At 39.1% G+C, this 17,612-nt stretch overlaps 1 protein-coding gene across 3 annotated transcripts in view; it reads right to left on the reverse strand.

Annotated features, from left to right (window-relative positions):
- Gatad2b (GATA zinc finger domain containing 2B) overlaps positions 1 to 17,612 on the reverse strand; it is a 72,985-nt gene that overhangs the window by 22,969 nt on the left and 32,404 nt on the right. The window contains exon 1 of one of the 3 annotated variants that reach the window (XM_055623434.1): positions 12,793 to 12,860. The exons of the other annotated variants lie outside the window; for them this stretch is intronic. Coding sequence (XP_055479409.1) covers positions 12,793 to 12,806 — 14 coding nt within the window. The 5' untranslated portion in view covers positions 12,807 to 12,860. Of the gene's footprint in view, positions 1 to 12,792; positions 12,861 to 17,612 lie in introns of those variants that run through there. 3 annotated transcript variants of the gene reach the window in all.

Here is a 17,612-nt window from a genome sequence, read left to right on the forward strand (position 1 = left end):
TGTGTGTGTGTGTGTGTGTGTGTGTGTGTGTGTGTGTGTGTGTGTGTATCATGTAGTCAAAACACACATATACAAAAAATTTAAAAAACTGGGGGAGGGGGCTACAGCTGGGATGCAAAGTGAATAAACTGTAATTAAAAAAAAAAAAAAAAACAAAAACAAAACTAAAACAACAACCACCAATAGAGCCAGCAAGATAGCTCATTGGGCAAAGGTACTTGCTGCCAAGCCTGATGACCTGAGTTGAACCTCAGAGCTCACATAGTAAAAGCAGAGTCAATTCCTCAATATTGTCTTCTGACCTCCAAATGAATGCTATGCAATGTCCCACAATAAAGAAATAAATGTATATTTTATTTTTGAGACAATCTCTCCACAGTCTTGGAACTTAATATGTAGACAAGGAGGGCCTTGAACTCAAGAGATTTGACTGCCTCTGCCCTCCCCAGTGCTGAGATTAAATCACTTTACTGTACCAGAATAATCTATGTCTACAGTCTAAATATTGTCCTACTCACAGAGAGTATGTCCTTACCTGGCATCAAGGAAACCTCTCCTTGCAACAGACAGCAGCCATTTCAGAAAACCACACAAAACCTATCAAAACACATAGTTCCACAGCCTGTCTACAACATCTGTAACTTCCATACCCAAGGCTCAGGAAGTGGGGCAAAAAAAAAAAAAAAAAAAATTAAGTTCCAGGGCAGCCAAGGGTACACAGATAAACCCTGTCTCAAAAAACCAGAGAGAGAGAGAGAGAGAGAGAGAGAGAGAGAGAGAGAGAAAGAGAAAGAAGAAACATCAAAGGCATTCACAAAGCCTCACCAACATGACTGCCTTAAACAAGAGGTGAACAAGGACAATAGTCGTGCTAACATGGATGAGGGAAAGCCCAGGAGGCCTCAAGCCTATACAAACAACAACAGGCAACAGAGGAATGCTGAAGAGCACACCAATAGGTGTGAATGGTCAGCCCTAAAAATATACATATAAGTAACATTATACAGATGAGCCTTGTTACCTACCCTCAATTCTACATAAATCTAGATTAAAAAAAAAAAAAAATTTAAGACACTGCCTTTTCCTCAATCTCCCTTCTAGTATCACTAAAACCTCTTATAGTAGTTTCCTCCAGGGGAAGCTCATTAAGACTGGAGGCAAACAACTCAAAAACAGCTTTTGGAAGTCCCCCAAACTGACCAGATTCATTCTATTTCTCCCTTCCCCAGAATATATAAGCAGTAAAGACTACAGAGGGTCACTCGCAGGACAGCCAAGCTGCCTGGAGACCAAAAGAACTGCCTACAACAGTGGTTCTCAACCTTCCTAATGCCGCAAGCCTTCAATACACCTCATGTTGTAGTGATCTCAACCATAAAATGTTTTTGCTGCTACTTCGTAACTGTAATTTTGCTACCGTTATGGACTTCAATGTAAATATCTATGCTTCCCTAGATTCTTGGGCGAGTCCTGTAAAAGGGCTGTCATTCAACCCCAAAAGGGGTCATGGCCCACAGGTTGAGAAATGCTGGCTTAGAAGACCCAAACACTAGCAGAGCTGCCTCAAAGAGGCTCAAACCAATTGAGCCACGAGAAAGAGCACTCTCCAAGCTGCTGAGCTGCTGCCAGGTGTGCACTGTGCTCTAGGTTTCCAGCTTTGGAAGCTGTCACCCATGCTTTAGTGGTACAGCAGCCTTTGAGCCATTTCTGCTACCATAACTAACCCTTTTTCTATATTCCTATATTCCTATAAGTAACCCTGATAAAATTCATTGGTTCACCATGGTGGACTTTGGTGATATCTGTACTTTGGTCTGGCATGGGCTCCCCATCTGAGATGTATTATGTGTGTGTTGCTAAGGAAAAGTTTGTCACATAGCACTCCTCCATCTTGCAATTAAAAAAAATTATACAGTACATCTTCCCACTAAAATTATAGTACATATACTCAGAGCCAGACACCTTAAGAAGCAGTATTGTGCATTTTCATGTACTTACATTTTTCTTGTCCATCTAAATCACCCTATAAATATTAAGTATATTCTACATATCATGTTCAGGGTTAGGGAGTAGAAATAAAGATATATATATATTTTTTTAACCATGATAGCACACACACTTGTAATCCCAACATTTGGGAAGCAAAGACACGTAGACTGTCACAACCCTGACACCATCCTGAGTGAGGTTTAGGCCAGCCTGGACTACAAAACGAGACTCCATTTTTAAAAAGAAATCAAAACCACAGAACAGGATTATATTTAACCTACCTAATTATCTTACTTCATATTGTACTATATTGCTAAACTATGATCTTGTATCTTGCCTGAGAACTGGGGCCTATTGTCACAATCCAGCAACTACCAGGATTATAACATTGCTAGCATCAATAAAGATCAAAATTCAAAAATTCAAGCATGATTTTTACCAAATATATATTTTTACTAAATATACATTTTACATCATGAATAAAAATTGTTTAAACCACCAAAAGTTAAGAGATTATGACTTTCCATCCTAATTCAGCCACCTAAAGATTAAAACACAAGACAATCTTTGACATTCCTGACTCTTAACCTTTTCCATCTGACAGTGATGGCATACACCTTTAATCCCAGCAGTTGGGAGGCAGAGACAGGCACATCTGTTGAGTTCCAGGACAGCCTGGTCTACAAGCTGTCTGGAGGAAGTTCCAGACAGCCAGGGCCTCACAAAGAAACCCTGTCTCCAAAAACTGAAATAAAAAACCCAAACAACAAAACCCTTTCCTCCTCAAGTTACATTTGACCATGGTGTTTTATCACAGCAATAGAAACTCTTAACTAAGACAGTACTGTATAAAACTAACATGTACAATGAAAACCTAAACACCACCACCTAAGTCATTAAACATTCTAAATTCTATTCCCTTACGTTGAACTTGAAATTAGCTTTGATGTATTATTGCCAGTAGCCACCTTGTGACCAAGAGAGAAAGTAGCCTGCTCCTGAGAAAGTAGCCACTGTGTACTACAGAACAGTTTTTGGAGCGAATTACATAGCTGTGTCAACATAACAAAGTACCCTGAAGCTAGCTAGTCTGTGTATTCTTACTACAGTGGCCAATAAGTAATTTTAATATTTAAGCTACTGTGAGCTGGGTTTTCTGTACCTAAACTAAGAACAGTCTAATAGAGAGATCTGTTGGTATAATGTTCTTATGGAATATATACAATTTACCCTTGTTCATTCAAATGCTGATTTCTCTAGCCCACTATCTGGTTTCATCTGGACATTGCATTGCGATGCAAGCATCACCTGTCTCAAGTTTATGTAAACTTGCCACCATTTGTTCTCTGTAATTGTCTATTAAACATTGCACAGCCAGTGCTGTGAAATGGCAAGAATAGGATGGGACATCCTAGTCCGGAAGGGAGGAGAAGGAAGCAAGAGGGAGGAATAGGAGAGGAGAGACTGGCAGGAGAGTACTTGGAACCACGAAGAGAGATGAACCAGACCTAAGATATGACTAAAATCAAGTATAATGGGTGAAATCTGAATGGTAGGAAACTATGAGGGCTTGGAGGTTTAGGATGGAATAATATTACCCAGCATTGTGCTCTAGGTTAATTAAATAAATTCTAGTCTCTTGTGGTGATTTACATATACAGCTGGTTTAAGACTAACCACTGATTAACCTAAAAGATAATCAATAATAAATATTAATAACCCACAACAGAGATGTTAAAAATGACATCTTGAAATCAAGGTGAGTATATTAACAAAACAGCTGCATATGTGGCACATACGCAAAAGACTCAAAAGCTTAGGCCAACACTAGATACATATTTCAACAGGCACAGGAAGCATCTGATACATCTGAAATGTTTACACATTTGTAAAGATAAATCAAACTACTGAAAAAGAATATACAGTTAGAAAGAAAGGGGCCAGGGTAGAACCTCAATTTAAGGGTTAAATGATTATAGGAAATGAGTCAGAAAGCAAGAGAGAAAACTAGAAGAGCATGTCATGTTAACAAAGTAAAGTGACAAAGGAAAATAATTAATGGTGTCAAATAAATGTAACAGAGGACCAGAGAGACAGCTAAGTCAGTAAAAAATGGTTGTCAGTTAAGCCTAACAGGTTAGCCTGAGTTTGACCCCTGGAATCAATGTGAAAAAAGTCAGATAGAGGGATGTATCTCTGTAATCACAACACCCCTAAGGAGAGCTGGGAGGAGGAAACAGAATTGCCCAGAACTCCACAGGCTAGCTGGCCTGCAGCACACTATAAAACACAGGAGACCCTGCCTGCAACAAGGTCCCCCTGAAAGATCCTTTGACCTCCTCAACATCACTCACACAGATCAGACACATAGCTGCACTACAGCTTCAAGGCCAGCCTAAGATACAAGAGACTATCAGAAAACAAAACAAAGAAGGGAGTGTGGGACCAGGAAGAGATGAGGGAGGGGGCTACAACCAGAATACAAAGTGAATAAATAGAAAATAATAATAATAATAATAAACGGAAACAAAACAAGCCAGGTGAGGTTGGCACACATCTTTAATTATAGTACCAGCACTAGCACTAGGAAGGCAGAAGCAGAGGCAGGTGAATTTGGGAGTGAGGCCAACTTAATCTACATAGCAAGTTCCAAGCCAGCTAGGGCAGCAAAATGAGCTGTCTCAAAAACAAAAACACAAAATATTACAAAACCACATTCTACAATTCCCATTTCTGTTCAAAACGACACAAGAGGAAGTAGAGTTGCATCCCACCTGAACAACAAAAACCCACCTTAAACAGGGTTTTCAAGGCACTAGACACCAAACAACAAATGTTAGTACAAGTGACAAGGAACATGAAGTAAACCCTACAGCTATCCTTGTTCACTGACATAAAAGAATTTCTAGGGGACAGCAGGGAAGAGATGGAGCAGAGAACAATTAATATAATGACAGCCAAATTTTCACCGCTAGACTCTCACAAAGAAACAACAGTCTGGAAATCTCCCCAATGAGATTTTAAATATTAAATATCTCCTTAAATATTGAGGTAAGAATATACTAATTAATCAGAAGAGCTAATTAATTAGTATATTATTACCTTTTGACTTTCATACACACAACATGTACATGTTCTCAGTTTCACATGTGAACACAAACACATGTACACACAGACCCAAAATAAAAAAAAATTGAAAACAAGGTATTATTTGATATATTAAGCTCAAAAGAGAAACAAAAATGCACAAAGTTTCATATCAATAACTTATCTAATATCTGAGATACTAAATAAAATGGATATAAAGATAATTTGATACCTGCATAAAGACTTAATAGAACAAAATGGAGTTCAGAAATATACTAATATTTGTGGTCAAGTGATTTTCAACAGGAATGCAAAGACATTTGAATCAGTAGCTTTTCCAAATGATTCTGAAGTAACTACCTACCTATTCACATGCAAAACAATCAAGTGGGAAATCACCTCACACTAGCAAAACTAGAAAAAAATCTAAACGTTATGGGTTAAACATGTGCTTTTCTTTCTTTCTTTTCTTTTTGTTTTGTTTTTCAAGACAGGGTTTCTCTGTGAAACTACCCTGAAACTTGCTCTGTAGACCAGGCTAGTGTCTAACTCAAGTGCTAGGATTAAAGGTGTGCAACACCACTGTGCGGCAAAATGTAAAATTCCTAGAATAAATACAGAGTAAATCTTTGCCACCTTGGAATAAACAATATTTATTAGATACCAAAATTATAGGTAGATTGGATTTAAACAAAATTTTTATGTATTTTCTAGGACACTGCCAAGAAAGTAAGAGTTGAAATGTAGCTAAGCCTAAAGAGTGCTTGCCCTAAACACTCCCAGCTCAGTGAAGAGAGGGAAAGAGGCACTAAACAAAATGGTATATGCAAACATTATAGAGATGAAATTGGGAAAAAAAGGCCAGCCTGGGCTATACACTGAGACACTGTCTAAAACCCAAGGTTTTGAGACTAGAGAGATGACTCAGTGGTTAAGAGCACTTGTTCCTGCAGAGAAACCAGTATCCTAAGTCAGTCATAAGAGGCTATGCCATGTCACTTGCTGTTGTTTTGTTTTCTGTGATTTCAGCTATTTTTAGTCAACTGTGGCCTCAAAATATTAAATGGAAAAAAATCTAGAAACAAGCAATTTATCAGGTTATATAATTTTTTCTCTTTAAAAAATTTTTATTTATTTATTTTATATATATGAGTGCTTTGTTTTCATGCATACCAGAAGAGGTAATCAGATTCCATTACAGACGGTTGTAAGCCCATGTGGTTGCTGGGAATTGAACTCAGGACCTCTGGTAGAGCAGCCAGTGCTCTTAACCCCTGAGCAAAAGGGAGGCTCTTAACCAGCCTCCTTCTCTTTCTAACAGTGTCCCACTAGGTATGTCTTGATGACCTGTAACTCTGACGTACACCAGGCTGACCTCAAGAAGCCAGAGGCATCATATCTCTCTGGAACTGGAATTAAAGACATTTGATTTGTGAGGCACCAATGTGAATACCGGAAATGAAATTCATATCCTTTGCAAGTATAAGTGGGGCTTTTAACCTACAAGCCTTTATCTCTACAGCCCTATGAATTGTTCACAAATTCTGTTGGCATGTGAACCCCAACAAAGATGTTTTTTTTTAAATGTTTATGCAAGGAGCTGGAGTGATGGTTTAGTAATTATGAATACTTTAACTGCCCTTCCATAAGACTAAGTTTAGTTACTATTGTCCACATGCTAGTTTGCAACTGCTTGTAACTCCGGTTAGAGAAAACCAAATGCCTTTTTTCTATCCCCCCGACACTAGAAAAGGACATACATACATGTAGGTACTAATGTATCTACACAAGTATATTTTAATAAAGGAAAATATTTTACGTTAGTAGCAGAAACAACGGAAAATATTAGAATAGCAGGGTAGGTATGGTGGTATAAACTTCAGTTCCAGCATTCAAAAGGCGGAGGTGGGAGGATGAAGAGTTCAAGGCCAACTTGGACTATGTAGTGACAACCTAACTCAAAAACAAACCAAAAAAATCCAAAGTCAAAGAGTAACTTTTAAGCAGTTCAATATATTCAAGCATTCAATAACCTCAAACACAAGACAACTGCTGTACTCTGGTGTACAAACAAACAAAAAAAAATGTAACCTTGGAAATATATAATCTTGGGGCTGGAGAAATGACTCCATAGGTACAGTGCTTACTGTGTGACATAAGGACCTGAACTGGGATCCTCTTACCTATATAAAAAGGCAGGCATGATAATATAACCCCACTGTGTAAGCAGAGGTATGTGAAGGAAGACAGATCCTGGGGGCTTGCTGGCCAGATAGTCAGGATCAATCCGTAAGCTCCAGGTTTAGTAAGATAACCCTGTCTTAAAAGTAAGGTAGAAGGCTGGCAATCACTGACTCAGCTGAAAAGCCTAACTTGAGTTCACTCTCTAGAACCCATGTAAAGGTAAAGAGAGTACCAAATACTCTCTTTTGTGTTCACATTACATTGCCACCATGGCAGAAATTCCCACATTCACGTATCATGTCTACCCATGGCTATTGCAAAAGGGGGATGAGGCCTCAAGAGAAAGCTCAGCAGTTAAAAGCACTCTTCCACACGACCATGGCGCTCACAACCATCTGTAACTCCAGTCCCAGGGTATTGAATGTCCTCTTCTGTCTTCTTCTGGCACTGCATATATATGGCAGACATCCATGCAGGCACTAACACACACATAGAGAAAATTTAAATAATAATAAGGCAGAGATCTATAAAAAGACATCAACATCTACCACTGAACTCCACACATGTAGCATGTACTCTTAACCAGTGAGGCATCTCTTCAGACCTCAGTTCATTGATATTTTTAGCATTATCACTTCACAGAAAAATACAGCAGGGGCTAGAGAGATAGCTCAGCGGTTAGGAGCACTGGTTGCTCTTCCAAAGGACCAAGGTTCAACTCCTAGCAGCCACATGGCAGCTCACAACTGTCTGTAACACCAATTCCAAGGGATCCGACACCTTCACACTAATGTACATAAAATAAAATTAAATAAATTATTTAAAAAATTAAAAATACAGCACAAAATGTCAAAGGTATGAATACAACTATTTCATAAATTGTTGGGAATTTTGTACTAATCTCAAGTAAAATTCACTTAACTTTTAAACAAATCCCTTAATTTTATATGTATATATATTTAATTTTATATGTAATTTTTATATGTGCCCCACTTAACAATTGTTTGGTTTTTTTTAATCAAACTTAAGTCGGCAAATCAAACAGCAAATTTTAATAGAAATTCTAGGTTAGTCATGGTAACCAATACCTTTAACCTCAAAGCTCAAAAGGCAGCATCAGATGGATCTCTGCTTTAGGTGAGCTTGTTCTACACAAGTTCCAGGCAAGCCAGAGCTACACGGTGAGACACTATCTCAATAAAAATAAACATAATAAAAAACACAAAAATAAAAGTCCTAAGTAGTGTTTAGTAGCCTCTGTCTGTAATGTCAGTATTCTAGAGGTAAAAGCAATAGGATAAGGAATTCAATACTAGCTTTGACTACAGAGGAAGTTCAAAACCAGCTGGAATCCCACGACTCAAATCAATCAATAAGATAAATAAAACATGGTAACATAAAGATACCAGTTTGAAGTTACAGGTGGATCTCTGTGAGTCTGAAGCCAGCCCGAGTTCCAGGACAATCAGAACTATTATATTAGTGAGACCTTGTCTCAGAAAAGAAAAGAAATAATAATAATAAAAAAAAAATGGAAGAAGAAGAGAGAGAGGAAAAGAGAGAAAGAGAGAAAAGATACTCTAATCTGACACTTGCATGCTGAGGAATAATGGTAAGAAAATATTAAGTCTTTGTTTTCTGTAAGGAGAGTAGAAAACTGTGCAGTAAAAATACTGCAGCTCACAACACACAACCGTCTCCATTCAGAATTTAGGTGTTCTGGCCAGTGCTCACTGCTGTTCCTTCACATAACAGCCATGCAGTTTAACGTGCACATGTTGATCAGAACAGTGAAGTTGGGGAATGAACCATAGGCAATGCTGTCAAAAACACCAAGATTATTTAGCTTTTGATGTTCACATTCAGAACCTTTACTGTTGTCATATTCTTTCATTCATTCCTCCATTATACTAATTTATTTATTTTACAGCACTCAAATTTATGACACACAGCTCAAGAAGCTTGAGTGGAGCTAGAAAGATGGTTCGCCAGCAAGGTGCTTGCCATTTAAGTGTGAGGAACTGAATTCAAAACCCCAGAACCCTATAAAACTAGTTAAACAGCATGCACCTATAATATGTCAGCACTCCTACAACGAGACAGGGAGACAAAAGAATCCTCGGAAGTTTGTGGCTGCACAGTGGTTATGAACAAAGAGACCCTTGTCTAAAACAAGGGCACTCCACATGTGTGACATACCCTTGACCCTATACTTGTCCACACACATCCTAGAGTGTAAAGTAGCCTTCATGATCTGGTCTAATTTACCTTTTTTAACCATGATTCTCTTATTCCTATACATATTTTACTCTTTTTTTTTTTTGTTTTTTGAGATGTGGTTTCCTGGGTAGCCTTGGTTGTTATAAAGCTCAATCTGTAGAACAGGTTGAGCTCAAACTTAAAGAGGCCCGCCTCTGTGTCTCAAGGGCTACCACCTGGCTCCTCTATGTGTAACAGTGTAACCCAACTATCTACAGTTTGATATATTCATGTTTGAAAATCTGTTCTTGCCTTTTTTTTTTTAACATAGTAAGTCCCTTTGCCTTAAGACTATATAAAAATGGGCAAGAGAGACTTGATAAAGTACATACAGGAAAAAAAAAAATTCAGTTCAATCCCCAGAACACTTAAGAAACAAAACAAGTAAACAAGCTAGGTGTAATGATATATGACAGTAAAGCCAGTGCTGTTTCCAGGCCAGTGAGAAACCCTGTCTCAAAAACAAAACAAAACAACAAAAACCCAGAACAGGAGGCTGGAGAGGTGGCTCAGAGGTTAAGAACACTGGCTGTTCTTCCAAAGGTCCTGAGTTCAATTCCCAGCAACCGCATGGTGGCTCACAACCATCTATAATGAGATCTGGTGCCCTCTTCTGGTGTGCATGCACACATGCAGGCAGAACACTGTATACACAATAAATAAATCTTAAAGAGAGAGAGAACAGATAGAGGAATCACATTATGGCCTTTCTGCACACTCAACGTACAAGGCTACAGAAGACATTTCTTTAATAAACAGAGTAACATGCTCTGGTTTACACGAGACATGATGCAGTTTATCCCCTAATGATGACTAATAGTGCCCCAGTCAGTAGGGTTAGAGCAGATGATTCTCCTAGGCAGTTTTTCCTCATCTATCCTGTCAAGATATTTTGAACATATCAGTATCTAGTTAGTGAAGTATTTGTCCATTTCCCCTGAAAAAACTATGCGAGAGAAAGAAAGTACGTAGTTGCGGGTGCAGTGGGGCACACCTGTAATTCCAGCACTCAGAGAGACAGAGATAGGCAGAGGCAGATGGATGTCCAGGCAGATCTCTGTGAGTTTGAGGCCAGCCTGGTCTACCAAGCAAGTCCAGGACAGCCAAAGCTACACAGAGAAATCCTGTCTCAAAAAAACCAAAACCAAACCAAACCAAACAAACAAAAAAGGTATTTATTTACTTCTAAATTTCTTTTAAAGATATGGTCTCTCTATATATCCCTGGAATTTGCTCTGTAGACCACGCTGGCCTTGACGTCACAGAGATCCATGCCTGCCTCTGCCTACCACTCCTCAAGTACTGCAATTAAAGGTCTGCATCACCACCTCTGGCTGTAATTCCTTTTCTTACTTCTGAATGTAACATGTACACAACAAATACTCACTTTTTTTTCCATGATTGAATTTCTGGCTTCAAAACCTGACTTTTGGGGACTGGAGAAATGGCTCAGCAGTTAAGAGCAGTAGCTGTTCTTCCTGAGGACTAGAGTTTGATTCCTAGCTCCCACATGGTGGCTTACAACCATCTATAACTCCAATTCTAGGGCTCTTTTCTGACCTCTGCAGGCACTGCTTGGACTTGATATACAAAATAAATGAATCTAAAAATAGATCCTAAGAAAAGGAGGTAGGTATAAGAGAGAAAGGCATTGGAACTAAACAGTCTTCTTAAGGCCGGGATCAGTTGAAAGGATAATCTACTCTAGGATTAAAGGAAGAAGAAAGAAGGAGAGAGAGGGGTGAGGAGGAAGGAGGACAACTACTCCTCTGTGAATTCAAAACCACCCTAGTAGTCCAGACAGGGCTACACAGTGAGACCCTTTAAAAAAAAATAAATAAATAAGGAAAAAGGAAACAACAGATTACAAAGTGACTCTCATCTATAACCCCAGCACTTGGGTGCCTGAGGCAGGAAGATTCTGAGTTAGAGGCCAGTCTGGGCTACAGAGGAAAACTGTCTCCAAAAGTTAAAACATAATAATATACAACAAATACCATAAACAATTCCTGTTTCCAAGAATAAGCTATTTGAAACGTGTGATATGGCCGGGCATGACGGCACAAGCCTGTAACCCCAGCACTCAGGGAAATGGAGGCAGGAAGATCTCTGTGAGTTCAAAGCCAGCCTGGTCTACAAAGTAAGTCCAGGACAGCCAAGGCTACTGAGAAACCCTGTCTCAAAAAAAAAAAAAAAAAAAAAAAAAAAAAAAAAAAAAAGCCTGATATGAATCTCTCATTTCAAATATTACCAAGAAATAGCCCAGAGCCATACTGAAAAAATACAAGGACTGATGTTCAGAGAGAGACTGGACCAATCTGGGGAGTCATTTATTTAATTCTGAGATGGGGCCCCAACATGGAGCCTTGGCTAAACTAGAACTTGCTATGTAGACCAGGCTGGCCTCTGAAACTCACTGCGATCTGCCTGCTTCTGTGTCCCCAGTTTGGGATTAGAGGTGTGAACACCATGCCTAGGACATTTTATTAAACTGAAATGTAGTGAACTTGGCCATCATGGAGAATATACATTTGGATATAAAACTCCTTGACATATATCTTTATCCTCTCCAGCTGCCTACAAAGTGTCTGCTAAGTGATATTCTAATTAATGCTTGACTGTTATTTTTTAGTTTTTCGATTTATAATGCTTATATACACAATCCAATGCCCCCCCCCCCCCATAAGCAGAGCAGTAAGACTTTGTTTTGTAGATGAGCAAACTGGGCTTCATGGGACTGGTGAAGAGGCTACTTTCCAATTGTCAAGAAAAAAATTTCATTTTCTGAACAGCAACACCATTCAAAGTAGTCTGCATACTCTTGCTGATCAACAGATTATAACCACTGCACAAAAAGTACATGAATTGAGTCAACATGTATATACTTTTATGATTATTTGGTTGTTATCTTCCTTATAAATCTCAGTACTAAAAAATAAATGGGGGGGGGGGGGTTATGCATTTGTTTTGCTTCCCATAATGATCCATTCAAACTGGATAACAACATTAATCCATACTACAGAAGGAAACAAAAACAAACAAAACAAAAAAAACTGGGCTGGGGCTGGAGAGATGGCCCAGAGATTAAGAACACTGTCTGCTCTTCCAGACCTCCTGAGTTCAATTCCCAGCAACCACATGGGTGGCTCACAACCATCTATAAGGAAATCTAGTGCCCTCTTCTGGCCTGCAGACACACATGCAGACAAAACATTGTATACGTAATAAATAAATTTTAAAAACAAAACCAAAAACAGGCTGGGTGGAACATACCTATAATCCCACATATTTGGGAGGCTGAGGAAGAAAGGTCCCAAGTTCAAGAATTAGCCTGGGCACCTAAAGCAAAAAAATAAAAAAAAAAAATTAAAAATAAAAATTAAAAAAAATTTTTTTTTTCCTAAAGGGCTAGGCACTAGTGACATGGCTCAGTAGTTAAGAGCACTGATTGTTCTTACAGGGCTAGGTTCCTAGAATCCACATGGGTAGAACTGTCTGTTCTAGGAGATCCAATGCCCTCATCTAGCCTCTGCTGGCAGTGCATGGGCGGGATGCATTATATGTATGCAAATAACATATTCACATACAATACAAACAAATACATCTTTAAAATAAATGTAAAGGGCTAAAGTGGTATTCATAGGGCTAGAGTCCTGGCTTAGTAGGCAAGAGAAGTGCCTTTGACCTCCAGAACAACATAAAAGATAAAAAAGTTTGTGTGCAGCCAGGCACACCTTGTTTTTTTGAAACAGGCTTTCTCTGTGTAGCCTTGGCTATCCTGGAACTCATTCTGTAGACCAGGCTGGCCTCAAATTCACAGAGATCCACCTGCCTCTGCCTCCTGAGTGCTAGAATGAAAGGCGTGGGCCACCACTGCCCAGATCAACCCAGGGCATCTTGCATGCTATTTGAGCTACAGCACCAGCTTCATTTTTCTTTCATTTTTTAGTATTTGTGTCATCGTGCCTGTGTGACTGCACACGCATATGTGCATGTCAAAGTACAAGGGACACCCAGGGGAGCCACTTCTTTCCTTTCACTATAGTGTTTGAAATATTAAACTGAGGTACTCAGGCTTGGTAGCAAGAATTTTAAGTCACTGAGCCTACTTTAAACCAATGTTTCTTTAACATCACACTTTAGATCACCTACATCCCAAATACTTGGTTAAAACATAGTCTCTCGGGCCCATTTCACAGCAGCAAAAATTATCTTGGGGGGTGGGAGTACCTGCATTTTACCAATTTTTCAGTGTTTTAAAATATTTCTTTATAGCCAGGCGCAGTGGCACACACCTGTAATCGCAGCAGGCAGATGGCTATGAGTTCGAGGCCAGCCTGGTCTACAAAGGTAGTCCAGAACCGCCAAGGCTACACAGAGAAAACCCTGTCTTGAAAAAACAAAAACAAAACAAATTTATTTATTTTATTTGTATAAGTGCCTTGCTGGCATGTATGTCTGTGTACAATATATGTGTGCCTGGTGCTTCTGGAGGTCAGAAGAGGGCACCAGATGTCCTCAAGCTGGAGTTACAAACTGTTGTATAAGTGCTGGGGATCAAACCCAGGTCCTGTGGGGAAAACAGCAAGTGCTCTTAACTGCTGAGCCATTTCTCTAGCCTCTAGTTTAGTTTTCTGGGGGGTGGGAGGTGGGGTCTCTCTATGCAGGATATGTTGACCTAGAAACTTCCTATATAATCCAAACTTGAATCCTTCATTCTTCCATTTCACCTTCCCAAGTGTTAGGGTTACAGGGGTACATCACAATGTTCAGTTCCTCCAAATAATTGCTAATTATTAAACTGTCACAAAAGAAACAGACAAGTAGCTATATTGTATAAAAAGGGAGCTCAGGATGGCCTGGAAATTGTGATCCTCCTGCCTTAGCCTCCTAAGTAATACCACATCCAATTAACTATTATTTATAAATAAAAGGAAAACAAGAAATTTTTTATGTTTTATATCACAGCACTAATAATAATGAGCACTAAAAGAGAAAAAGCATAGAACAATCTTTCAGACTGCTCCTGGAAATCACTTTCCCCTAGTGAATACACAAGAAAGACTTCTCAGTTAAAGCACCTTCCAAATGGCATGTTAACACAGTAAGTTTGAGGACATATGGAAGGAAGTACACTCTAGCAGAAAGGAAAGTAACAGGTATGTGATTGAGGACAACAGGGACAAGAAAGACAGAAGGGATCAACATTTGAGCAAATGCTAGAATGGGCTAATAAGTAAACACAAAAATCATTTCATTTCCTTCTCACATTCTTATGGAGTTTGGATTATTCTCATTAGGTGAAACTGTGGCTTTAAAAAAACAATTTTTTTAAGACCTCACAACAAACAAGAAAGTGATGGAGAACAATGTTTACAATACCAAGACAGGAAATGCATCATAATAATGACAATGCTGGGTACAGAAACCATCATCTGAATACACAGCACACAAAACATCTTCCAATAGGAGCGATTATTAAAGTCTGTATGCACTTTTAACACTTAGAACACTGCTACTCCTCTCCCTCACCAAAGCTGTGAAATGGGCTTCAACTCTCAGCCAACAACGGACACTCATGCTAAAGAGGATACGCTTCTGTACATTCTGTACATTCTGCAAAAACTTTTAAGTCTTATTTGCTATAGATACAACACATAAAGACAGCAGTGTACATATAGACCATACGTTCCCCACATTTACTCAGACTAATAATGCTGGGAACCTGAAAACTGAAGACTTTGGGAAAATATGCTAGGAAGTGTTTATGACATGGAAGTAATCACTTAAACCTTAGAAAAAGTCTCATATACAAAAAAAAAAAAAAACTTCCATCCCAGTGGTTCCTTCTCATTCATTCCCTCTCTCTGTCTGCCTCCCATCGACCACCCATCCCATCCCTCTTTCCCTCCATTTTAAGCCCTTAACTCTATTGCAACCAAGAGGCCCGGGTGCAGGGATTAAAGGAGTACACCAGCATTGCTGGGAATGATTACACACATCTTTGATTCCCGTGCTTCAAAAGCCCAGGCAGGTGGATCTTCCTGAGTTTGAGAGAGAGAGTTATATATGGAGAGAGAGTTCCAGGTTAGCTGGGGCTACATAGTAAGACCCAGTCTCAAAAAAAAAAAAAACAAAAAACAAAAAACACCTTACAGAACATTCCCTCAGGAATAATCACAGACATGCAAGATGGCTCACTGAATAAAAACACTTGCTGCCTAAGTGCCTGAAGACCTGAGTTCAATCCTCAGAACCCACTTAAAGGTAGAAAGAAGGAATGGATTCCTGAAAGTTGTCCTCTGTCACATACAGGCACACATGTAGATGCACAGCATACACATATAATAAATATAAATAAAAGTTTTAAATAATATTTATAGCTCTTGTAATAAAAAAACATGACTAATTCAGTAGCAGCCTTAGATAGATGTGTGCTATACAGAATGTACCTAGGACTTCTCTTAATGATATATTTTATGAATCTGCTTATTTTGTAAATGTGTATGTGTAGGTGTATGAACATGAGCATGCCACAGTGTGCATGTGGAGGTAAGGGAACAATCTGCAAGAGTCAAGTCTCCCTTTCTAGCATATGGATCTCAACAAGAATCAAACTCAGGATTGGTGCCAGGCACCTTTAACGACTAAGCCATCTGGTCAGCTTTATGAGATGGCATCTCAATGTATTAACTTCTTTGTTTTTGTTTTTCAAGACAGGGTTTCTCTGTGTAGCCCTGGCTGTCATGGAACTTGCTTTATAGACCAGACTGGGCTAAAATTCAGAGATCTGCCTGTCTCTGTCTCCCAGATGCAGAGATTAAACGTGTGTGCCACCATGCTCAGCCTGTATAAAACTCATTCTGTAGCCCAAACCTGTCTAGAGACGCTAGAAGCTTCTACTTTACAAAGGCTGGAAGCCCAAACCTGTCTAGAGACGCTAGAAGCTTCTACTTTACAAAGGCTGGAGTATGAAGCCTGTATAATCATATCTGGTCAATTTACATATTTTAAAGGGATAACTGTAATTACCCAAACAACCTGTCTCAATTTTTCTTCAAATACTAGTAAATCTGTGACATCTACTTCTAAATTTCCAGGTAAATCACTTGGGCGTGGCTCAGCTGCAGAACACTTGCTAGTATGTACAAGACCCCTATAGTTGATTCCTAGTACATATACACAAACATACATATACATACAGAGAAATAAACACACACAAAACAACAACAAGAAACAACCTTCAATTAAATGAAAGACCATGTTTTCTACCAACCCAAAAACAAAATGGATTTTTCATGTCCTGGCCAAGATCACAGAACAATGGATCCCACCCTGCACAATTTCCCACCTGCCCTAATGCAAACCAGATAGCTGAGCTCCTTCCAAGCTAACTAATGCTCTGGATTTCCAACCATTCCCAGCAATTAACTATGTACTTCCCAGGAATATAACCTCTCTGTTTCATGTCCCTAAAGGAACTTAAACAAACACAAACAAAACTACAGAACAAATTCCTCGAATGGGGTTATAAAAGCCCCAAAAAGAAAGCAAGCTGGAGATAGAACAAGTTTCCTCTCAGAGTCTACAAGGAATAAAATTATCTCTAAATGTACCATTTTAATGAGATGACTTTAGAGGTTGCTTCTATACCATCCTAGAAGTAGTAATCTCTGGATCTTAGCAATTCTCAGAGTGAAATAATGACAATCCCCCGAGAAAAACATGGTATCGAGTGTGGGTCTATGAGCACTACTATTTCTCATTAAAAAGAGATTTACTCAACAAGGAAACATAAGAAACCATCCTGGTCTCTGTATAAGATAGTAATATAAAGGGCATAAGCCCAAAGCACTGCTTATATCATAATAGACAAAAAGCTGGGCATGGTGGCTCAGGCCTGTAAACCTAGCACTGGGGAGGCTAAGGCAAGAGGATTGCTGTGAGTTCTTGGCCAGCCTAGACTACAAAAGTGAGTTCCAGAATAAGCCGTCTCAAAAACACAACACCATTACTTGGCAACAATACTGTGGTGGTCTGAATTAAGAATGGCCCCCAAGCTGGGCACAGTGGCACATACCAGCACTCAGGAG

Source organism: Psammomys obesus, unplaced genomic scaffold, assembly GCF_907164565.1.
Source record: "Psammomys obesus unplaced genomic scaffold, mPsaObe1.curated_primary_1811, whole genome shotgun sequence".
NCBI classification, from domain to species: domain Eukaryota; kingdom Metazoa; phylum Chordata; class Mammalia; order Rodentia; family Muridae; genus Psammomys; species Psammomys obesus.